This window comes from Mustelus asterias, chromosome 2 (genome assembly GCF_964213995.1).
Source record: "Mustelus asterias chromosome 2, sMusAst1.hap1.1, whole genome shotgun sequence".
In the NCBI taxonomy this organism is placed as follows: domain Eukaryota; kingdom Metazoa; phylum Chordata; class Chondrichthyes; order Carcharhiniformes; family Triakidae; genus Mustelus; species Mustelus asterias.
The window spans coordinates 144,996,665-145,021,743 of record NC_135802.1 but is presented as its reverse complement, the minus strand read 5'-3'; the positions used below and the strand labels follow the sequence as shown (position 1 = coordinate 145,021,743).

General features: G+C 42.3%; 2 protein-coding genes across 2 annotated transcripts in view; one reads left to right on the top strand and one right to left on the bottom strand.

Annotated features, from left to right (window-relative positions):
* Positions 1-4,588, top strand: part of sh3bp5b (SH3-domain binding protein 5b (BTK-associated)) — a 36,250-nt gene extending 31,662 nt beyond the window's left edge. Inside the window, exons 6-7 of the mRNA XM_078242387.1 lie at positions 160-411; positions 1,837-4,588. Of these exons, the coding sequence (XP_078098513.1) occupies positions 160-411; positions 1,837-2,012 (428 nt within the window). The 3' untranslated portion in view covers positions 2,013-4,588. The remainder of the gene's footprint in view (positions 1-159; positions 412-1,836) is intronic.
* An 83-nt stretch (positions 4,589-4,671) lies between these two features.
* Positions 4,672-25,079, bottom strand: part of capn7 (calpain 7) — a 41,474-nt gene continuing 21,066 nt past the window's right edge. The window contains exons 15-21 of the mRNA XM_078242376.1: positions 22,803-22,938; positions 17,591-17,666; positions 13,279-13,424; positions 11,941-12,003; positions 10,193-10,323; positions 6,768-6,851; positions 4,672-5,459 (exon numbers count right to left, since the gene is read on the bottom strand). Of these exons, the coding sequence (XP_078098502.1) occupies positions 5,315-5,459; positions 6,768-6,851; positions 10,193-10,323; positions 11,941-12,003; positions 13,279-13,424; positions 17,591-17,666; positions 22,803-22,938 (781 nt within the window). The 3' untranslated portion in view covers positions 4,672-5,314. The remainder of the gene's footprint in view (positions 5,460-6,767; positions 6,852-10,192; positions 10,324-11,940; positions 12,004-13,278; positions 13,425-17,590; positions 17,667-22,802; positions 22,939-25,079) is intronic.

Genomic DNA, 25,079 nt, shown 5'->3' with positions numbered 1-25,079 from the left:
ATAATGCCAGGTACACAATGTTGTCATTTTAAATTAGAAATGTCTCTTTAATTTTGTTGAATAAATTGTCTAATCTAATGAGGCTGAACGCAACATGATGATGGATTTCTTAATAAATTCCAGCTGATGATTATTCCATAACATCTTTCTTATTTGCAGTGACATCTGAAATATTCGAAGACGATAACTGCAGCAGCCCTGTCTCTGAAGATTCGGAGAGCCAGTCTGAGTTCTGTTTGAGCTCCTGTCCAACCAGTCCGTTTGATCTCCCGACCTCTTTCCCTCCAGGAAACCGGCCCCCCAGCTTGGAACTGTTGAGTCCTGCGTCTGAATGTGCCATGGGCTCTCCCATTCTGGGGCCTCGCAGTGAGTGCAGTGGAGCCTCATCTCCAGAATGTGAGGCTGAGAAAGGTCAGTGACGTTTCAGGTTAACCATGGAAGGAAAGTATTGTAGCAGATGAAATGTAATGAGTCCTTATTTCAATCCAAAATCTCCTTTACTAAATATGATAGGAGGGTGAAAGGGATGATGAGTATAGAGACTCTACAGTAGGTCATTGGTCCTGAGACTCCTGTGGTTATGCTGTGCCAGTGTAATGGTGATGATGTAGAATTTTTTAGTTGGCCATGCCATTTTGTGGATCCAGTCCTAATTTATGGCAGTAGGATCATTTGCATAGCTAGGGTGGGCATGATGTGTGTCTCAATGAAGGACTCAAATACATTCTCTACTTTACATCTTCTACACCCAGTGGAGCAAGCAGGCCTGTTTGAGGATGGTGCCATTCCCCCAATTTAAGGTTCAGACTGCTGTATTCCACCTAGCAGAATGCGTGCCACGTAGGAACAAAACAACATAGGACTTTGGAGCAGGCATAGACTATTTGGCCCTTTAAGTGTGCTCTGCCATTCAATGAGACCACAATTGGATTAGACATGATCTTAATTCCATCTTTCCCCAACCTCTCTCCCCCCCCCCCCCCCCCCCCCAATAATGTTCGACTCCCTTGTCAATCAAAAATGTAACTCAACCTTGAATAAATTCAGTGATCTAGTATGAGTTCTGTGGAGAACTATCAAGGGCTTAAAAGGCAGCATTTCTTAAGAGTAGCCAGGAAATTCCTTTTGAAAAGGAGGGGGATTGATGGAGTGGAGAGATCTACCCCAGTTTTCTTTCCCTCTTTCCCCATTCTAGAATCATCATAGAATTCCTACAGCGAAGGAGGCCATTCACCCCATCGAGCCTGCACCGACTCTGACAGAGTATCTTTACCAGGCCCTTTTCTCCCACCCTATTCCCACACATTTACCATGGCTAATACATCTAACCTGCACATCTTGGGACACTAAGGGACAATTTAGCATGGCCAATCCACCTAACCTGCACATCTTTGGGAGGAAACCAGAGCACCTGAAGGAAACCCACACAGACATGGGGAGAACGTGCAATCTGCACACAGACAAGTCACCCAAGGCCAGAATTGAACCTGGGGTCCCTGGCGCTGTAATTTTGAGCAAGGACGAATGGGACAAAATTCTGACATGGGTTCCACTGAAAGCTCAGGCACTCTCCATGCCCAGGAACTCTTGAGGTCAGTGTATCAATGGAATACGCTGGAAAAAGTAAATTTTAAGAGTAACCACTTCACTGTGATATTCATCATGCTTGGGTGAGGGTGTCAGTAAGCCCATCGTAAAATTCTGCAATGTTTTCTTCTTTCCCAGTGATCTACTGGTTTCTCTCTGTGCTGTGAACGGAAAATGATTTTGTAGGATGTTTGTTCAGTGCTCATCTCAATGAACAGAGTTATCAATTTAATTTTGTTGTTTGGACAGGGGACAGGGCTGAAGGTGTTGAACATGAAAAGGACAAACTGATTACCCAGCAGTCCATTGATGAAGCAACCCTGGAGATCAAAGTAACTCAAATTTCAGACAAGTGCACAGAGCCAAAGGAGAAGAGAATTTCTGAAATAGAATTCTGTGAATTGTCACAATCACCAACCTGTTAAATATTGTGAAGCGACATCCTCAATGTGCCAGGAAACATTGCGTCACCGACTTATTCGCTCGCAGACACTGTCTTGGCCTTTTAATTGCTGTCTAACTGCTGTGCTGAAAGGCTTCCCTAAGGAGTGGCTGGTTTACCTGACTGGGAAAAAGAAACTACAGTAGTTCTGGGTTGAAAATTAATGGGATATCTGCAAAGTCTGTAGTTAGCAGTCTAATTTCAGACTGGAGGCAAAGTAGCAGTAACCAATTTTGTGCTGTTCAACTGGATGTGAAGTAAGATCCTTGTCTGCTTTGTTCCCCAACTGATGACCTGCTTACATGTGGCAGAGATGGAGCTCCGATCAGCAGCAAGTCCTGCTTTGCTCCACTTGTACTTTGTGCTGTATCCATGTGCACTACTCCATCGTGTCCTCTTCAGTGTTGACCCTGCCATATCCCGAGGGTTAGATCTCTTTGTGGCAGGCTTAAGAACCTATGTTTCCTGTTATTCGGAAGGACTTTCAACAACAAAAAAAGACAAAGGAAATTGCCAAGTGTCCTTCACTTCCTGTGCTCAGTGTTATTATTAGTGAAACAACACAGTTTAGTGGCTGGAATAAAGGGGCCAGGCTGGCTGGCACAGTTGGACTCCATCACTTTTCCTTCACGTCCTCTTGACTACACAGAAGGAAACAGATTTGGGGAAATGTGCAGCCAGCCTTTGCTACGGAATGGGATGTTCCCTTATGAGGTGGAAGAATTTTCGCTGTTTTTTTTCTCCCTTTTTATAGACACCTGTTTGTGCCAATCCAAATGCACTACATGAATGGACAGGTTTTGCTGCTGTGCATTTTTCACCTGTGCAGGCCACGAATAGTGCCCTGAACAGGGGGAGTACAGTGGAAACCCAAATCATCAAACCAGTTCCTGTAGCTTAGCACAGGAAATACACAACCTCATTTGCCAAGCCTGTTTCTGACCTGAGTCAGGCAAATAAAATGAACAATGGCAAAGCCTGCATGCCTTATGTTTTAAACATTATCAATCATATGTTGTAGATTTAGACCTTGTTTTCAGTGTTACATTTTGTACATTTTTGTTATTGTAATATTAAGAGTTGTCTATGATGCATTTAACTATTTTATAGATTGTCATTTATGAACTTGGCTTGTATGTCTGTACATTATGAATACATATACAGCTCATCATTGTGATTGTGTTTTTGTATCTTGTACATAATGATATTGAACAACACTGATCAATCTGTCTAAAGGACAATGTCAAGCCCAAACCAATTCTAGTTACAAATGAACATCTTACAGATGCTCATGGTTCAAGTCGATGTTTGTTCTCAGAGGGTCATCAACTTAATGTTAATGTTGTTTTTCTCCCTCAAAGATACTGCCTAAACTCCTGAGAATTTCCAGAAATTGAAGTTGTTTTTTATTCAGTTCATTCTTCAGTCTTTTGCATAAGAGTAGGTAAATAGCAAAATGCTTCAAGATTTCAGGAAGATCTTGATTTAAATATTGCATAGGTTTAATTTGAGAAAACACACTTTTTCTGACTGAAGAACACTGGCGGCAGAGTTCCAAGTAAGCCACCTGAGCCCACTCTGCCATTTAATAAGATCATGGCTGATCTGATTGTAACCTGATCTTGGGAAATACTTATTGATTCCTAATGCCACATTGTCAATGAGTGCTGATAGGAGCAAACAGCAAAGTTTCCATACTTGGGTGGTCTTGAACCAGCAACCCTGACCACACTGACCAATTAAGCCACAGAGACTGACTTGGGAGCAAAATCCAGGTCTTTTTTCTTTGTCAAGATCCCTCGGGGATCAAATCGCCATTTACTCTTCCAAACATCAGTCGATACAAGCCATCTCATCCATTCCTTGTTCCCATCTAGTAAATCTTCAACTGCCAAGTAGCCAATTCAGTATTCCAAATGTGTCCATACCTGTGTAATCAATTCCTCTCCCACACAAACATTGTCAGCAAATTTAGCAACCATACTTTGGATCCCTTCATCCAAATTGTTTATATAAACTGTAAAAAAAAAGTAGAGGTTCCAGTACTGATTCCTGTGGCACACCACTCATTAAATCTCGGCAACCAGCAATAGACCCATTTGTGGCTACCCCATTTCCTGTTAGCTAGCCAATCGTGCATCCATGCCAATATATTGCACCCTACACCATGAATTTTTATTTCCTGCAATAACCTTTGATTAGAGAGCTTACTGTGTGCAAATTGGCTGCAGCATTCCATACATTAATACAGTGATTACTCCTAGTGTTTTGGAATGTCCTGAGGCTGTGAATGGATCATCTTTTTCTTGGGGGAGGAAAATAGGCTCAGACTATGGAGTCAGCACGTCTGCAGTTGAGCTGTAGCGAAAACAGTCCCAATCATTAGAAGACAACATGGACTGAACTGGCCAATTAACTCCTTAACTCTATAACCTTTACACAAAAGCACATGAATGATAGAAACATTGTTTTAAAAATTCATAATCCAAGATGTCACACATACTTGAATAGATGAGGTCCTAAGTTTCCTGTCTTGAAATAAAAGTGGTTTAGTATCTTAATGAAAATTCAGCTTTCCCACAACCAGTGTGTGGATGCATAATTTTAATTCTTATGCATGCGAGATACTAAAAGAAAATGGATAAAAATATATAATCTGTAATAGAAATACATACAGCTGAATTCAGAATTAACAGACCAGTATCCACCCTTAAAAATTTGATTTATGATTACAAATATTGACTGGTCTTTACATTATACATTGCACATGTCCCTAAGTTGCAGAGTTAATCCAGTAAACATCGACAGCTGCTTTTTACAGATTTAAAAATGTTCGAAAAACATTTCCACTCCTGTGTCATCACGCGAAAGGTCGGCAACACAAGTTTGCAACTGAGCACTTGTGAAAATACTCCAATCTAATTCTAGCCTGTATTTAGTTAACTGATTGCAATGCTGAAGGAGAACAGCCACGAATTAAGACTCCCAGCTATAGTCTATATTCAAAATATGCACATTATTTACTTCTGTAAAGATTATACAAGTTCCTTCATTTGTGAACCAAACAAGTTTAGTTCCTTCCTTATAGATGTGACTTTGCTTAATGGGTGAACTGCAGTGGAAGTATACCTTGTCCACCAGTTAGCACCTCAGAGTCTCAAATAAATCCTCTACGATGAATAAATTGGAGCTGGTGCCTGAGAAAATGTCCCCTTTTTAAAAAAAATTGCCTTAACAGGCATGTACGTGATTGAAGATTAAAGATGCTCATTACAGTTCCTCAGTTCACTGTAACGGAGTGATCTTGAGTGGGATGACACTGTGGAAATCTAAGAAGAAAGGGCCTTCCTGAGCAGGGAGGAAGGTTGTGGGGATGATATTGTAAACTCCTGCAGGAACCCGCTCAACTTCCAAATAGCAGAATCCACATCTGCAACAGAAGAAATGCACACATTAACTAACTGCCAAATGTCCATGTATAATTAGGTCAAACACTGACTGTACAGATCAGGAACCAGCACATCAGGAGGTCAGTGAAGATTATGGGAGCATTGAAGAAAGTAGCCAAGAGGAAATGTGATGAGGTGAGTGATGGAGATGGGACAGCCAGAAGGAGGAGGAGGAGGAAGGCGGCTCAAGACCAGATGGAAAGATGTAGCAGCGAGAGACATCAATGCAATGGGATTGGAAGAAGAATGGATAGCCGACGGGGGGAGATGGAGAAGACTGAACAATCAGCATTGTAGTGACCCGAGTAAAATGGGAGAAGCTGGAAGACTATACAAATGGATGATCACTAGAAAAAAAAAGACTTGAATTTATGTAGCACCTTTCATGACCACATGACAGCCCAGTGCACATACTTTTGCAGTGTAGGCACTGTTGTAATATAGAAAACACGAAGGTCAATTCGCATACAAAATCCCACAAATGGCAATGTGATAATGCCCAATTAACCTGTTTTTGGGATGTTGAGGGATAAATATTGACCAGAACACCAGAGACAACTCCCATGCTCTTCATAAAAAAAACACCATACAATCTTTTAAACTGACGAGAGGACTGGGGACGGCATATGCAACTCTGTGGCACACTCTCAGTACTGCAATGGGACTGCCAACCTGGATAATGGGTTCAAATCTCAGTAGTGGAGTTGAAGCCACAACCTGGATGAGAATGCTCCAACTGAGCTGAAGGACAAAATTCAAATGGGAGGGGGAAAAAAAATAAGTGGACGTGTTTCTCATGTCAAAAATCTGCTGCATGTTTTTAAATTGTTCACTTCTACAGGTTTTCTGTTTAAGATCTCAAAGATGACAAAAAACAGACATTTTATACAAGGCTGCAACACAGTCTGTAGTGCTCGTGACATATAGAGACACGTGCCAGAGCAAGTTACTGGACTGTGTATTGAACAAAATGGAGCAAAGTCAAAAAGGAACTTTAATGAAGCGACTGGCTTGTAGACTAACTTCAAAGGCTGATTAAACTGACTAATGCTGGTGTAGACAGGGAGCCAGAGTTCACTGGTGTCAGGAGAGTGGAGTGAGAGAGGCAGGTACAGCCTGTGGTTTTTGGCAAGGGTAGGGCGGAACAAGACCACAGGGAGCTGGCACAAGAGAAAGCAACAGCCACGATAATTTTAAAAAAAATAAAGCACTCTCTTTAAAACACATTTGTAGCTTCAAGGAAGACAGATTCCATCAATGGGATGATACAAATAAAGTAAAAACAATACCTGTAATCTCCACTGGGCTTTTTCTGGAACTCAGTGTCTCCTGCTGTTGAGACCATCACCATTTCAAATCCAACACTATATTGCCTGTCAAGAGAGGAAATGTGAGTAAATAAATCAAGAAAATAATGCATTATGATTATAGTAATTTTAGCTGGTTCCTGATGCAGTGCACCCTTAGTGCATATCCTAACTCACACCAAGTCTGATTCATCCACGCCCTTATGTTTGACTCCTAGTTCACCAACACCTAGATTTAAAAATTCTCATGCTTGTTTCAAGTTGCCTCATCCCGTTCTATCACGATAAACTCCTTTAACCCTACAAAATCCTCCGCAAACTCCTAATTCCTCCAATTATGGCTTTTGTGTATCTATCAGTTCCTTTATCCCATTATTGCCAGCATTGTATTTTGTTTGCTGAGCCCCAAGCTCTGCAATTCTTTCCCTAAACCTCTGACTCTTTGCCCTCTTCTATTAAGATGTACCTTAAAACCTACCTTCGATCATGCTTTTTGTCGTGTCAATACATTCCATGGTTCAATGTCAAATATTCTAATAATGCTCCGGTAAAGCACGGTGGGATATTTTACTATTTTAAAGATGCAATATAAATGCAAGTTGCTGTTATCACACAGTAAGCTCCTCAACTTGCCACTACTACTTGGGATTGGGAGGGAGGGGCTTCCACAAACATGGGTAGAGGGAAATGGCATGGTGGCACAGTGGTTAGCACTGCTTCCTCAGCACCAGGGATCCAGGTTCAATTCCAGCGTTGGGTGACTGTGGACTTTGAACGTTCTCCCCTTGTTTGCGTGGCTTTCCTCCGGGTGCTCCGGTTTCCTCCCACAGTCCAAAGATGTGCAGGTTAGGTGGATTGCTAAATTGCCCCTTTGTATCCCTTAGGGGGATTAGTGGGGTAAATGCATGGGGCTATGGGGATGGGCCTGGGTAAGCCAGTGCAGACTCAATGGGCTGAATGGCCTCCTTTTGCACTGTAATTGTTTGATTTTATGGTGGAATTTGAAAGCAGTTTGGAAAAAAAAAATGTTACTCAATATATGGCATTAGGTCATGGAGGAATATAAGATAGTTAAGGGAATAAAAAAGGTTAAGCCAGGATGAATTCTAGTGTGGGTGCAAGGCATTGGGACAAATTTGGTAAAGTGCAATTTTGAGGCTGATGCTGACAAGAGTCACCACTTTGAATGGATTCCCAGATACAGCAGCAAAATAAATAATTTGACAGACTAGAGCAATGGGAGACCGTAGGGTCTTCCTGGATTCAGTAAGATAGGCCAAATGGCCATCCTCATCGATTTTGATCTTGTCACACAGCTAGAATGCACAAAGTCTTGCACGTGGAGAATAGCTTCTCAACTTCCCAAATTGCAGCTACATAACATGAGACCAATGTACCTGATGGGACATGCTCCTCTCCTAACTTTATTTAGAACATAGAACAGTACAGCACAGAACAGGCCCTTCGGCCCACGATGTTGTGCCGACCTTCATCTGAAACCAAGATCAAGCTATCCCACTCCCTACCATCCTGGTGTGCTCCATGTGCCTATCCAATAACCGCTTAAATGTTCCTAAAGTGTCTGACTCCACTATCACTGCAGGCAGTCCATTCCACACCCCAACCACTCTCTGCGTGAAGAACCTACCTCTGATATCCTTCCTATATCTCCCACCATGAACCCTATAGTTATGCCCCCTTGTAATAGCTCCATCCACCCGAGGAAATAGTCTTTGAACGTTCACTCGATCTATCCCCTTCATCATTTTATAAACCTCTATTAAGTCTTCCCTCAATCTCCTCCGCTCCAGAGAGAACAGCCCCAGCTCCCTCAACCTTTCCTCATAAGACCGACACTCCAAACCAGGCAGCATCCTGGTAAATCTCCTCTGCACTCTTTCCAGCGCTTCCACATCCTTCTTATAGTGAGGTGACCAGAACTGCACGCAATATTCCAAATGCGGTCTCACCAAGGTCCTGTACAGTTGCAGCATAACCCCACGGCTCTTAAACTCCAACCCCCTGTTAATAAAAGCTAACACACTATATGCCTTCTTCACAGCTCTATCCACTTGAGTGGCAACCTTTAGAGATCTGTGGATATGGACCCCAAGATCTCTCTGTTCCTCCACAGTCTTCAGAACCCTACCTTCGACCCTGTAATCCACATTTAAATTTGTCCTACCAAAATGAATCACCTCACATTTATCAGGGTTAAACTCCATTATTTATATTCCATTATTTATTCCTTGAAATTAAAGAGGTATTAGTGTTTTGAAGAGGTTTACAGAGAGCAAGATGACAAACTGAGGATAACAAGCATAGTCACGCCTCCAAGTGTTTTCCATATGCTTAAGTCACAAGATTTAAAAGTGTAGCCAGGAAATATTTGGTGATGAGAATTTGCTAAGCTTTGTTACAGCAAATAATTCTGTCTGAAAAGGTGCATGGATAATGAAAAAAGTTCCAAATTTATTTTTACACAGCCAAATATCACAAAGATTGAACCGTATGAGGGATCTTTTCTCTGGAAAAGAAAACACTGAAGGATAAGACAAGTGATCCTTAAAACTATGAAGAAGTTCGATAAGTTAGAGACAATGGCTTGACGCTTCCAAACAGTGGTGGCGATGAGGAACGATTGCTGCCGCACTCAAAGGTTCCCCCAACTCGACTGCTGTGCATTTCTTCCAGAATCATAGAATCCCTCCAGTGCAAAAGGAGGCCATATGGCCCATTGAGTCTGCACCAACCACAATCCCACTCAGGGGAGAACGTGCAAGCTCCACACAAACTGTGACCCAAGACCGAAATTGAACCCGGGTCCCTGCACTGTGAGGCAGCAGTGCTAACCACTGTGCCACCCCAGTGAATCAGTGATCCTGGCTGTCACAGAAACAAGAAGTGTGGTGCCCCTCAGGGAACTCCGTCAGACCAGAGTCAGGACAATATAGAACATGTCCTCTTTTAACAGCACTAGTTCCTGCATGGCAAGTTTAAAAGTCCAATATTTGAATATTAGTGAATGGATGAGTGAGTGGGCGGAGTGGGTGGGTGAGCAGACAGGCTGTCTGGTCAGATTGAGGGGATATTCGGATGGTTGGGCGCGAGGGAATGCTTGATAAGTATGTCAGGAAGAAAGGGATAGAAGGATATGCTGGTAGAGTAGACAGTCGTGTGGAAGGAGACTTGTATGGATCAGTTGGTCTAAATGGTCCATCTCTAGGCTGTAATTTGTGTAGGATATATTACAATATTTCATATTTTTAACCTTGAAAATAAAAGTAGAGCGTTCTGATCTTTTATAAAGATATCAAAAAGGAACAGCTCCTAATGTGAGCTAAAATAAACAAGGAAATCAAACACCATTATTCCTGAACCCAAGGTAATTTCTATTCTTGACCGACCTGGGCCCACGCAGTTCCACCAGTAATGGCCCGATTTTGTCAACGGTGATCTGATACACAGGATTCTTCTTGTAGCTATCTCTGTAATTTCCACATCCTCCTGCAGTCTGGCCTTTCCACTGACCATTTACCTGGCATGATCACACACACAGAAAAGTTTATGGTACCGCAAGTCATGGAAATACATTTCAGTTTTTGCCACTCTTGTAACAGGTAATGAAAATCAATTCAACAAAACCCTTTCCTCTCTGATAGTCCGCTAGATCAAGGACTCTTCCATTTTAGAATGCAGGACTGAGTGAACAGATAGAAATATCACCTGAAGTTGTTTAACTATCAGCAGTGAACCATGTGCAATGGCAGTCTAGATTACAGCAGTATGGAAATACACAGAGCCTTGCATCAATTGTTGGCATTTACTCTCTAAGCTAACAGTCCTTATCACGTTTACTCACCCTGTTACCATATCCCTTCATTCCATTTTACATCATCCACCTATACAATCTAATCTTGAATGTTGACAATTTTTGCCTCAAACGCCAACCCTGTAAAGTAAACTCCATAGCCTCAGTTTCTCGTGTGAAAAGTTTCTCCCGCTTTCTGATCTAAATCTTGTGTGATCTTTTGTTTTACTGGAAATAGCTTGCTTCCTCTTATTCTTCCGTAATTTTAAATACCTCTATCAGACTACTCAATGTGTTCAAATAAAAAAAAACAGAATGGTGTGCCCAATTAGTGAAAAGTCACAGTCTTGGTGGTTCAAGGTGACTACCATTAATTATAACCAACAGAATTACATTTCTGACGTTTCAGTTGTACTGTAAACACACTTGGGATACGCAGAATTTACGGGATGTCATTCTAAGGATAAAGTCACAAAACATTTCCCCCAGGATCAGACTGTGAATTCTTAATATTACGATTGCCAAGTGCAACTTCCACGGCAGTAAATGCAATCAGGCTAGTGAACTCATCCATAGCACAGAGTCAAGATGGTAATGTGACAATGATGGTTATTTACTAAGAATTATATGCTGCCTTTCATAAACTTAATGAGAGTAGGTGTATTTGATCAAAGCATTACACCCGAAACAGTCATCCGTGTTTGTCTTCTGGATGTCAGTGATCTGCTAAAATTCTATGGGGGGGGTGGTAGGGAGTAGGACCGAGATGAAAAGCTCCTTCGAAGAGCTTGAAGAACTGGCACAGGCACAATGGGCTGAATGGCCTCATTGTGCAGCAAGAAGATTCCGTGCTGTGAAATCCAAGTGTTTTCACAGAATCACAAAAAGATTCTCATTTTAATCACGGACAACATTGTTCTCTATTCCCTTTTCAGAATCTCAAACTGTTTTGACTGACTCAACAGAGGCTATTCAGCAACTTTAAAGGAAAAACTTATCTAATGGAACAAGAACAAATGGAAAACATTCGTCACTGTTTAGGGAGGCACACTGCACCTAGCTGCAGGCAATGAATTCATGGGACCCTTCAGAGGGTTGAAAATTGAGTACCAGGTTGTATTGAGTTAGATTGGTGACTTTGGGTTAGGCTGCCAGATGTGATTTCTCTGCCTCAGGTTTCTTTTAGTTGATTGCAGATTTATTGACACCTATCTCACTCATTCCAGACCACAGTGCATTTAAAAAGACATCAACACTTTACTCCTAGTCCCAACAACCACGTGAAAATATTGACAGGTACACATAAAATTTTAAATTTGATATTTGTGAACCAGAAACACTCACCCTCTTATAGTGTGTGTATGGAAATGGGATCTTTGCAAATGCGTACTTGCACATGGAGTAAACCTGTTAAAAAGAAAAAAAACAAGCCTAATGAATTATCAACATTATTTCTATGTAAATCCTGGTTATTTGGTGCCTGGAGATCAGAGTCGAGAAAAAGAAAGTTACTCCACATCTGAATGAGGTACTCAATATACCAGAGATAACCGTCTAACAAACTATAACTTAAGGAAACAATTCAGCAGCATTTTTTCACTTTTAGTCACTTATTTTTTTTAAATCATATTCTTTCCTCAATTTGATTCTCTTCTCTCCGGAAAGTATGGAATCCTTGTTAGATCCAGTCACTTCCTGGGACCTTACATTATTGACATGCGAGTCCTGACAGTGAGTGGGAATGGGCTATCCAAATTGCTTACCAAGCAACCCTTTCACCCATGCACAGCTTTCCCCTTTCTTTGGACATGCAGGGTTACCTTGTGTCCATTGTCTGCTGTTCCAAACCACAACTTTGACGCTATCAGTGCCTGCATAGCACTGTTAACTCAGTCAAAAGATTGTGGGTTCAAGTATCACTCCACCGACTTCAACATATGATCTTGGCTGACATCTCAATGCATTACTGAGGGAGAGCTGCGCTGCTGGAAGGTGCTGGGCTGTCTTTCGGATGAGACATTAACCAAAGCCCTGTCCGTCTATTCAGGTGGACTTAAAAGTTTTTGTTATTTATGAAAAGTAGGGAGTTTACTCCGATGTCTTAACCAATATCACACAAACAGATTATTTGATCATTATCACATTGCCGTTTTCTAATTGGGTGCTGTGCTTGTTACATCACAACAGTGACTACACGTCAAAGTACCTAATTGGCTGCAAAGCACCTTGGGATGTCGAGGTCATGAATGTTACCACAAATACGCAAGTATTCTTTTCTTGGTTTCCAGCCCCTTATCACCAGCCTTTCCAGTTATGGGCATTTTTTCTCATTATTCCTCTGCCCTACAATATCCATCAGATTGCACTGACCCAGTGAACAGCTCTCATACTTCCATTTTTGACTGAACTCATTCCCTACCGGGTCCTAGGGTCGGTCAGCTATACTGTAGGGGCCAAACAACCAACCTGTTAGGCAGGAAGAAATTGCATTGTTTAGGACTTCAACTTGTCTTTCAGGAACTCTGAAAATAATTTCACACAACAAACTGCTTTGAAGTGCAGCGACTTGGGTGGGAGCCAGTCTGAACATTATGGCTAGAGTATAAAATTTGAATGAAATAATTGTTATTAACTGAAGATTAAAGCTACGAGGAAGCAAAAGTGATGCAATACCCGACATACCCTGAGCGTGTAATGGATGGTGTTCTGCTTCTCATACTGAGACACCACTAAGGTGAACGTGTGCGTCCCTGGTGAGCTCAACTTGATCTTTGTCAGGTAATGAGGACTGTTTATTCGAATTCCATCAATGTATGGTGCAGGGTCACCTACAATTAAACAGAAGATTTGAAAATAAATCTATCAAACTAGGCTAAGAATTCAGCATATGCATTCCAAGAATCGGTCTGAATTTTCCTTGGACAGGCTCGTAAGTGATTATAGTTTTACTCTTCAAATCAGTAACACCATAGACATAATCCAAATTTAGTAAACACCATTCAGAAAATAACAGTTATATCTGCCTGGAGTATGTAGGGCATTGTACTAGGTGGTAATCTAGCTCTAATACAGAAACACTTTAGGGCAGCACGGTGGCACACTGGTTAGCACTGCTGCCTCACAGCGCCAGGGACTGGGTTCAATTCTCGGCTTGGGTCACTGTCTGTGTGGAGTCTGCATGTTCTCCCCGTGTCTGCGTTGATTTCCTCTGGGTGCTCCGGTTTCCTCCCACAGTCCAAAAGACATGCTGGTTAAGTACATTGGCCATGCTGTTGAGTTGTCGAGATAGTGTGGGACTGCGCTGTTCAGGCACAAGGGAAATGTTTCATCTGACGGGTCTATTTAACTGTAGCAAAATTGAAGCCTTTTGGTCAATGGTGAATTACTATTGGATTATATCTTGCTGGTTATGCAGCATATCTATGGTTAGAATAGTTACTGCTGTCTGCTTCTCCCAGCAGCACTGTGACACACATCCCCAGACAGGATTATTCATTGCCCCTCAAGGCAAGGCAAAGAAGATCAAAGTTCAAGGAGGTCGGGATATGCACCTTGTTTTCTGAATCGAGACAGTCTCACTGATCAAAGTCTTTGAAAATGACCATGGCTTGGGGACTGTGTGCGGAGTCTGCATGTTCTCCCCCGTGTCTGCGTGGGCTTCCTTCGGGTGCTCCGGTTTCCTCCCACAGTCCAAAAGACGTGCTGGTTAGTTGCACTGGCCATGCTAAATTCTCCCTCAATGTACCCTAACAGGCGCCAGAGCATGGCGACCAGGGGAATTTCACAGTAACTTTATTGCACTGTTAATGTAAGCCTACTTGTGACACTAATAAAATAAACTTTAACAAATATATATCTTTGGTGCAGTTATCTTGAAGGAGACACAGAACGAAGGACAAATTTAATGTTCAATCAGAAAAGGTGACAAGGAGTCAATCTAGATTAGCTATTTGCTACTTAGATAGTTAGCCCAGAATATTAAAACCTCATTACATTTTTAAAACTCTCAGGGGTGTGACATAGATTTATTACAATGATTAAGATGCGTGCAGATCCAAGATTTTCATACACCAGAACTTCTGGTTCAAACATGCACTTGCTCAGTTAGTATTGGATTTCTGGCACCTGTACAGCACTTGGATTCCTCTAAGCCATTATTAATCATTCCATTGCCTTTCTTTAGCTACAGAATGTTGTGAACAAACTGGCCATAACGCTAAATGCAGTTACTGTGCACCAACATTAGTTTTCTGCAAAATCTTTTGACGTTCACCAGTCCAAAAAACACTGTTGAACAACAGACTATTGTGTGACCGCTCTACATACTGCAAGAAAACATGCCACATAAAGGTCTGAAATCACCAATTTTACCAAAACCTGAACTGACAAGTAGTGAACAATAAGATCCATACAGCAATCAGGAAATAACAGTTAACTGGTACCAGCAACATTTCACGATATCCGATTTATTTGTTAGATAACACGGTAAAGAGACATCATTCTGGAGGTAGGTGGAACTGCCACAAAGCCTGTTTCTGAGGCACTAATTCCATGCCCTTCCCTGGCCATTATCTCAGCCATAAGAATCTGATACCCTAAACAGATCCTGAACCAATGTTCTTTCCATCAAAAATTCTGTTGAGTTCGACCTCCATTGCAGCATGTGTCTCAAGCCTGCTTTTGTTACCCCCAAGACTCGACCAGCCCAATGCTCTCCTGAATGGTTTACCATCTTGTTCCCTCCATGAACCTGAACTCATCCAAAACTCTACTGCAAATATCTGAACTTGTGTCAAGTTCCATTCATTCAGTCTCTGTGCTGCTGATCTGCACTGGGTCTTGAATCATGATGACCTTCATTTCAAAATTGTCGCTTGTCTTCACATCCCTCTACTCTCACTTCTCCATAATTCTGTCACCTCTACAAAGATTGGATACATTTGTATTTTTCTAATTCTGGTCTCTTGTGCATCTGTACTTTCTCTGCACCATTACCAGGGGTTACACCTTCAGCAGCTTTCTAGAATTTTATAGAATCTTAGAGTCCTACAGCGCAGAAAGAGGCCATACAGCCTATCGAGTGTGCAATGACCACAATCCCACCCAGGTCCTATCCCTATAACCCCATGCATTTACCCTAGCTAGTCCTCCTGACACCTAAGGGGCAATTTAGCATGGCCAATCCACCTAACCCACACATCTTTGGAGCGTGGGAGGTAAACGGAGCACCCGGAGGGAAACCCACACAGACATGGGGAGAATATGCAAACTCCACACAGACAGTGACCCAAGCCAGGAACTGAACCCAGGTCCCGAGCACTGCGAGGCAGCAGTGCTAACCACTGTGCCACCGTTCCTTCCTAAACCAGTTTGCCTCTTTACCTTCCTTTAAGATGCTCCTTAAAAAAACTACCTCTTTGACCAAGCAGTTAATCATAGAACATAGAACATAGAACATTACAGCGCAGAACAGGCCCTTCGGCCCACGATGTTGCACCGACCAGTTAAAAAAAAACTGTGACCCTCCAACCTAAACCAATTTCTTTTCGTCCATGAACCTATCTACGGATCTCTTAAACGCCCCCAAACTAGGCGCATTTACTACTGATGCTGGCAGGGCATTCCAATCCCTCACCACCCTCTGGGTAAAGAACCTACCCCTGACATCGGTTCTATAACTACCCCCCCTCAATTTAAAGCCATGCCCCCTCGTGCTGGATTTCTCCATCAGAGGAAAAAGGCTATCACTATCCACCCTATCTAAACCTCTAATCATCTTATATGTTTCAATAAGATCCCCTCTTAGCCGCCGCCTTTCCAGCGAAAACAATCAACTGTCCTAACATCGTCTTTGGCTAGGCGTCAAATTTTGTTTGCTATTGTCCCTGTGAAACATTTTGGGACATTTTACTATGTTGAAGGGTAATATATAAATTCAGGCTTTGTAGCAAAGATTTCAATTCAGGTTACCTGGTCTTTTGTGGAATCTGGCTGTGCATTTGCCTACAATACTGTGATCAACTTTAAATTCATCTCTACTTCCAGCTTTCAATTTAATCGCTAACCCAAAAAAGGCCTATTTAAAAAAAAGTAAAATGTATTCATTGATTTGCCATTAAACTGATGTACCAAAATATCTAATTCACATTTCTATGAACCTGTGGAATAATTTCTTTTTAATCTCAAGTTTTCCAGAGGCTTGTTGATTTTATGATGTCGAGATGCTGGCGTTGGACTGGGTGGGCGCAGTAGAAGTCTCACAACACCAGGTTAAAGTCCAGCAGGTTTATTTGGAATCACGAGCTTTCGGAGTGCTGCTCCTTCATCAGGTGAATGGAGGCGCAGGTTTCACAAACATTTATAGACAAACGCACAATTGCAGGATAATGCTTGGAATGCGAGTCTTGTGTTTGTGAAACCTACCTCTCCACTCACCTGATGAAGGAGCAGCGCTCCGAAAGCTTGTGATTCTATATAAACCTGTTGGACTTTAACCTGATGTTGTGAGACTTCTTACTATAATTCTATACTCTGCAAGTTAAACAAACCCAATTGCAGCTCCACTATTCATTTGCAATCCCACTTACTCAGAAGATGACACTTGGTCTTTGATCCTCTGGGATGACACCATGAGAGATCAACCAACAAGCAAACAAAGATCCCTGGGATCCTTTTCACTCTTATCTACAATCCATCGTTCTGTTCTCCTTGTCCATCATTCACTGGTCTTATCTACTCACTTCTGTACAAACCACATTCCTTTTTCAGTTTACTTTGCTGAACCTGAAAACATTTCTGCTTTGGCTTGAAGTTATTTTGAGATCCCAAGTCTTGGACCTGTTGTATTACTTTCTGGAGTGACTTATCCTCTTTCTACATCTCTTTCAACACCCACCTCCCCCACGCATACACCCTTAAGTTTTATGCACTGGTTTCACTTTTACGCTCCTTCAAAATCTTACAGTTCTGCCACTTCCACGAGGATCATACTTACTTGGATAGTAAACCTTCTTTCCTCCAGTCTGGTAAACTACCAATGTTATAAATTCACGATTGTGGGCAAAATCATCCTGTAATAAGAACATAAACTTAGCAGTTAGGTTAGTGCGCGAGCAAGCTTCATGGAATTCTTGTAAACCTGACAGCGTAGGGGAAAGCATTCAGCCGTACATCCACGCCAGGTCTCAGAGCTATTACCTCTGTTGCACTTCCCTACCCTTTCCCACAGCCTTTGAAGAAATTCAGTTACATGTTCAATTGTGCTTCCACCAGCTTTCTATCCTAATAACCATCCGAATTTAAAAAAAACTGCTCCCTTCATTCTTCTGATGACCTTAAATCTATCCCTTCTAGTTACTGACAATTGGAAACAATTTTTTCTCCCCTCAGTAAGCACATCAAAACCTTTCTGAAAATTCACTACCTCTCATCAGAATTGCTCTGCAGCCTTCCTTGTTATGTTGAAAAGAGCCCCATTTTTTCTGGTCTGCCCTCATAAGCACCCTCATGCTTGACATCATCTTTAAAGATCTTTCCTGTACCCTCACCAATGTATTGACATTCTTCCTAAATTTATGTGAAGGCAGGACCAAGAAAATTTCATACAAACGTCAAAATATTTACAGCACAGAAAGAGGCCATTCGACCCAGTTTAACTGTGCTAGCCGAAAGAGAGCTATCCTGTCTAATTCCAGCACTTGGTCCCTAACCCTGCAGTTTACAACACCTCAAATGCAGATCCATTTTGTTTTTAAGTGTGGTGAAGGTTTCAGCTTTTACTATCCTTTCAGGCAGCGAGTTCCAGATTTCTCAACTTTTTAGTTCTTCTACCAATTATCAAGTCTATACCACCTGGTTGTTGAATTCTTGTATAAGAATTGTTGTATAAAACACTAATTGAACTGCAACCAGAGAACTAGTCACAGCACCACATGAAGGATATGATTGCATTACAGAGGAGATTTATCAAGACGGAGCCAGGATGGAGAATTTTAGCCATGAAGAAAGATTAAATAGGCTAGATTTGTTTTCTTTGGAACGGAAGAGGCTGAGGGGTTTTATGAGGGGTGTGGATAGAGTGGACCTATTTGTTATTAAATGTGCAAGTGTAGCATGGACTGATTTAGCCTCTTTAATTCTCTATGTTGCCAGACAGTCCACACCACAATATTCCAGCTGAAAACAAAGTCTTGCCACATGTAGAAGCACAAATACAGCTCCTACCTATTTTGTGGGACACAGTGATTTAGAAGGTCAGGAAGGATCACAGAATCCTACAGGGCAGAAGAGGCCCTTCGGCCCATCGAGTCTGCACCGACACATGAACGACACCTGCCCACTAATCCCACTTGCCCAGCACTTGGCCCAAAGCCTTGAATGTTATGGCGTGCCAAGTACTTATCCAGGTGCTTTTTAAAGGATGTGAGGCATCCCGCCTCCACTACCCTCCCAGGCAGCACATTCCAGACCATAATCACACTCTGAATAAAAAGGTTTTTCTTTAAATCCCTCCTAAACCTCCCTCCCCTCACTTTTAACTTGTGCTCCCTCGTAACAGACTCCTCAACTAAGGGGAACAGCTGCTCCCTATCCACCCTGTCCATGCCCTTCAATCTTGAACACCTCAATGAGGGCGCCCCTCAGTGTTCTCGCTCCAGAGAAAACAACCCAAGCCTATCCAACTTCTCTTCATAACTTAAATGTTCCATCCCAGGCAGCATCCTAGTGAATCTCCTCTGCACCCTCTCCAGTGCAATCACATCCTTCCTATAATGTGGCGACCAGAACTGCACACAGTACTCCAACTGTGGCCTCACCAAAGTTCTATACAACTCCATCATGACCTCTCTGCTTTTTTAATCTATACCCCAACCGATAAAGGCGAGTGTGCCATATGCCTTTTTCACCACCCTATTAACCTGCCTTTCCACCTTCAGAGATCTAGGGACAAACATGCCATGGCCCCTTCTTTCTTCATAACTTCTCAGTGTCAGACCTTTCATAGTATACTTACTTGTTAAATTCTCCTTCCAAAGTGCATCACCTCACACTTTTCAGGGTTAAATTCCATCTGCCACTCATCCGCCCATTTGACCATCTTGTCTATATCTTCTAGTAACCCAAGACACTCAACCTCACTGTTAACCACCCAGCCAATCTTTGTGTCATTGGCAAACTTACTGATCCTACCTTGGCTGCTTTCTTCTCAAATAGATTACCTCCCCTTGCCTTTTCTGTTCAGTATTTAAATCCATGTCAGTAAAACAGCTTTGCTGCACCAGTCCACAACTTAGGAAATTTTCAAATTACTCTTGGTAATAAGCTGAGAAAACAATTGCATATTATTTATGGGTTGGTAATCCAGGCTGAATACAGAAGAAAGATCCCTTTGCATTAGATTGATGGCCAATTGTGACAAAATGTTTTGCATACCACAGAATGCAATATACATATCTCCTCTCGCCAATCTTCTCTCTGAAAACATTTTGGGAAGGATGCAAATGTCCTTGAGAGAGTGCCAAGGAGAATTACCAGAGTGGTGCCAGGGACGAGGAATTTTAGCTACAAGGTTTGCTTTTTCTTTTTGGAACAAAGGAGACTGAGGGGAGACTCAAAAGAGGTGCAGAAGATTGACAGGTTAGATAAGGTGGTCAAAGAAAAGCTGTTCCCATTAGCTGATGATACAAGGACTAGGGGACGCAAGTTTGGGTAAAAGACGTACTGGGGCAGAGGATGAGGGGAAGAGGTTTTAGCAGAGCGATAATGAACCTGGAACTCGCTGCCAGAAACGGCAGTGGAAGCAGAGACAATGAATGGTTTCAAAAGGAAACTGGATGAACGTTTGAGGAACAAACATGCAGGGTTTAAGGGGATGGGGTGGGGTGATGGTACTAACTGGACTACGCAACAGATGGCTGGCATGGATTCAGTGGGCTGTTTAGCCTCTTTCTTTGTCATTATGACAATGTGCGGTGTAGCACTAATTGCCTTTATCCAGAACAGCTCTTAACAGCTCAAAGCTAGGCAGACGTGAGACATTGTGGGCCATCAGAACTGTGGGCATCAGAATTGTATTCCATCACAATGTGATGTTGTGGCACAGGGTATTCCTCACTCTGCCATTACTATCCAACCAGGGGATCAACCCTAAATCAAAGAGCAGCATTGAAAACCAGGGCAGCACCAGGCACACGCAAACTTGGTGAAGCTACAATACAGGACTGACAGTGAGATAATCAGTGAAAGCAGCATGCTACATGGAACTAAATGAGCCCACAATCAACCGATCAGATCAAAGCTCTGTATTTCTGCCACATCTAGCCATAAATGGTGGTGGAAGGTTAAACAAACAACGGGAGGGACAGCTCTACAAACATCACTTATTCTTAATGATGGGGAAGCCCAGGACATCGGTTTAAAAGACAAGGCTGGAACATTTGTAACCATCTTCAACCAAAAGTAGAATGAATGATCCCTCTCAACCTCCTTCCGAGGTCCCCATCACCACTGGAGCTACTTTTCAGCCAATTTGATTCACTCGACCTGATATAAGCTATGTTGCATGTATTGCACCGAGTCCCAACAATCTGTACTTCCCAACTGCAGTGGTGAGATCCTGTGCTCCAGAACTAGCCATGCCCCCGGTCAAGCTGCTTTAATAAAGCACTACCATCTACTCAAAGTGGAAAATTGCTGAGTCCTCAAAAAAAGTTGAACAAACCCAATCCAGCCAATTATCACCCCATAGGCTGATATCAATCAGCAGCAAACGATGGAAAGTTTGGTCGATAGTGTTATCAAGGTCAGCAATAAGCTGCTTACCAGTACTCAGTCTGGATTCCACCAGAACCAGCTTCAGACCTCAAAGCAGCATTCGTCCAAACATGGGCAAAGCTGAAATTCAAAGGTAAGGAGCAAGTGATTGCGCCTGGCATCAAGGCAGACTTTAACTCAGGGTGGCATCAAGGTGCCAGAGTAAAATCTAAGTCCAGGAGAACCAGGAGGAAAACCTTTTACAGGCTGGCATTATACCGAGCACAGAGGAATTTGATCGCGATTGTCGGAGGTAATCAGCTCATCCCTGGGACATCACTGCATGAGTTCCTCAGGACAACATCCCAGACCCAACCTTTTTCAGTTGCTCCATCAATGACTTTCCCTCAATCATAAGTGGAGATGTCCATTGATGATTGCACAATACCCAGTTCGATTTACAACTTCTCTGACATTGGAGCAGTCTGTGCTCAGCAAGACAACATTCAGGCTTGGGATGAAAAGTGACAAGATAAAAATCCTGCCACAGAGGTTCCAGGCAGTGACCATCTCCACCAAGTGAATCTAACCATCTCCCCATGACATTCAATGGCATTATCATCTCTGAATGTCCCACCATCAATATCCTCGGGGTTGCAGTTTGCTCAGAAACAAAACTGAACCCATCACATAAAAACTGTGGCTGCAAGGGAAGCTCATAGCCGGGCATTCTGTGGCAAATTATTCACCTTCTGTCTCCCCAAAACTTTCCCAATTATCAACTCAGGAGTGGGGTGGAATACTTTTCAGGATACGTGCATCTCTAACACTCGAGGAGCTCAACACTATCTTGATAGGAACCCGTCCACTATCTTAAACATTCACTCCTTCTATCATCCGTGTGTGTATCATCTACAAGATGCACTGCAGCAACTTGCCAAGATTCCTTCAACAGCACCTTCTGAATCCACGATTTCTACTACCTAGAAGGATGAGGCAGCAGGTACATGGGAACATGAACACTTGAAACTTCCTGTCCAAGTGTCACACCACCCTGACTTGGAAATACATCACTGCTCCTTCATCGTTGCTGGGTCAAAATCCTGGAACTCCCTATCCAACAGCACAGTGGGTGTACCTACTGCTTAACTTTCCATCAGACTAGATGCACACCAGTACAGACATAATGGGCTGAATGGCCTCTTTCTGGATTGTCACCAATGATTCTATATAAAGGCTTGCAAATGACATTCTAATGTGACAGTAAACAGAGAGATCAAGACAGAGAGACAATACGTACAGAACACATACTGCTCTTACAGTCAGAGTCACTGCACAAGATTGGATTCCAGAGATTCAAATCAGCATTTGAATTAAGGTGTAAAAGAAGTTAGGATTGTAACTAAGCCAGGCAAGCCAAGCAATTGCCTCAACATCCTCTGCTGCCTGCTTACCTTGTCAGTAATATGCCTCGTCAGTAGAACCCAGACTACAGCACCACCTTGTGGACACTGCACCTCCAGTTTATACTGAGGGTTGTTAGCCAGGCTGTATACATCTTTCACAGGCCCTTGCTTTGCATCCCAAGTACTGTGCAAAAAAAGGAGAGAAGATAATTTTTCCTCAGCTTCTCAATGTAAACAAAGTCTTATATATGTTAAAAACATGCAGTCAAGTATTTGTTCAACTTCTAGTTTTTCCACTTTGCAATACACCTCTTTAGCTGGAGAAAATTCTCGATCCAGGCAGCAAGCAGGTAATCGTGGAGCAGCTCCAATGACTCATTTGGTTCTCTCTTCCCATGAGGGGAACATTCGAAGCGCCATCGTCACACCATGGCTACACTTTGCACCATCCACAAGATGCACACAGCAAGGTGCCAAGGTTTTTTTCAATACTAGCTTGCTAACAACAATGGTTCAAGCCTGTGGCTTACCACACCTTTGCAAGGGCAATTGGGCGTGGACAATAAATAAAGTAAAACATTTATTTATTAGTGTCACAAGTAGGCTTACAGTAACACTGCAATGAAGTTGCTGTGAAAGTTCCCTAGTCACCATACTCCAGCGCCAGTTCAGGTACACTGAGGGAGAAATTTAGCACGGCCAATGCACCTAAACAGCAAGTCTTTTGCACTGTGGGAGGAAACCAGAGCATCCGGAGGAAACCCACACAGACAAACGGAGAACGTGCAGATTCCGCATAGACAGTTACCCAAGGCCGGGAATTGAACTTGGGTCCCTGGCGCTGTGAGGCAGCAGTGCTAACCACTGTGCCACCCTTGTCCTTGCCAGCGATTGGCCATATCCCACAAACGAATAAAGAACAGTTTACCAGACTGTGAAGGTGAAAATAAGCAAATTTTAATGCAATACTGCACTGAACAGGCACCCCCCCTCCCTCCAATGTTATTCCAATCAATATTTCTCTCACTATTTCAGCTATGCCAGATTATTTTTGATTCAAGGCCAAAGAATATGAAAGAAATAGGCAGCAGTTTTAGATCTCTCAGGCCGGTGATAAATAGTACCAACAGCAAAGAATAGATTGTTACCTAATAGACAACATTGATCGCTTGTGACTTTGTCCATCAGCATGCAGGGCATGGCTGGCTGGTTGGGTGAGGAAAGAAAAATGAGGCAGGGGAAGATGCAGCACAGCGTGCTGGCTAAGGGGACCTGGAACCACAATGGCATACTCAAAAGGCAAGAGAGATGTGGGTTGGTGCGGGGGGCAAAATTACTTTTTAAAAATAGGATTTTAAACAAAATTTTTAAAAAACCTTCCTCGGATCTAACTGGCCCAGCACATCATAAAACAACTCTAATCAATCAGCAAGATTTCAGGGTCACGACAATATTAATCAATATCACTCAAATAGGAAAATCTACTCTGAAGGGTCAAAAGCAATTTTCTCATTTGTCAGATTGCCAGAGATGTGCTTTTAAATGTCATATTAAATATAAAACTTAAAACAAATTTATTGGCTGGAATAATTCAATCCAAAAGCTGAAGAATATCTCAGCAAATATACTTCACTATGAAACCAAGAACAGGGAAGAATATTAATTAGATGGAGACAATCCTTGCAAAACAAACAGATTATTAAGGGGAAATTACTTTGTCTGGATAGTGCAGCCACAATGTAAATAGAATAGTGACTGACAAATTACTGAAGATGATCTGATTTCAGTAAGTGAAGGAATTTATATAATGGTTATTATATCTCAAATTTAAAAAAAACACGGCTATGAAGCTGTCACATTGTAGTTTATAGACTCCAAATGTTCACCAATGTCATTTGAGGAAAGCAATCTGCTATTCCCTCCCCTGTCTGGCCTACTTGTGGTTACAATCATATAGCAAAATGGCTGACTCTTAACTGCTTCTGGAGCAAGCCACTTAATTGTATCAAATCATTATACAGATTCATTGCATGGACTATAATGGTTCAAGAAAGCCCACCACCTTCTCAGTGCAACTAGAGACAAACAACAAATGCCAGCCTTGCCAAGGTAATTTGCATTTTAGCAAATTACATTTTAAGCATATCCACTTTTGTGTGGGCAAAACTACCACAACTTGTATATAACAACATCCCACAATCAGTAAGCAAGTGGAATTGGTCAGATTTGATGGAGTTGGGTTGAATGTTGGCCAGGCTGCCAAGAGAACTCTTAGCTCTGCTGTAAAGAAAAACCATAAGATTTTTGATACGCACTTGAATTGGC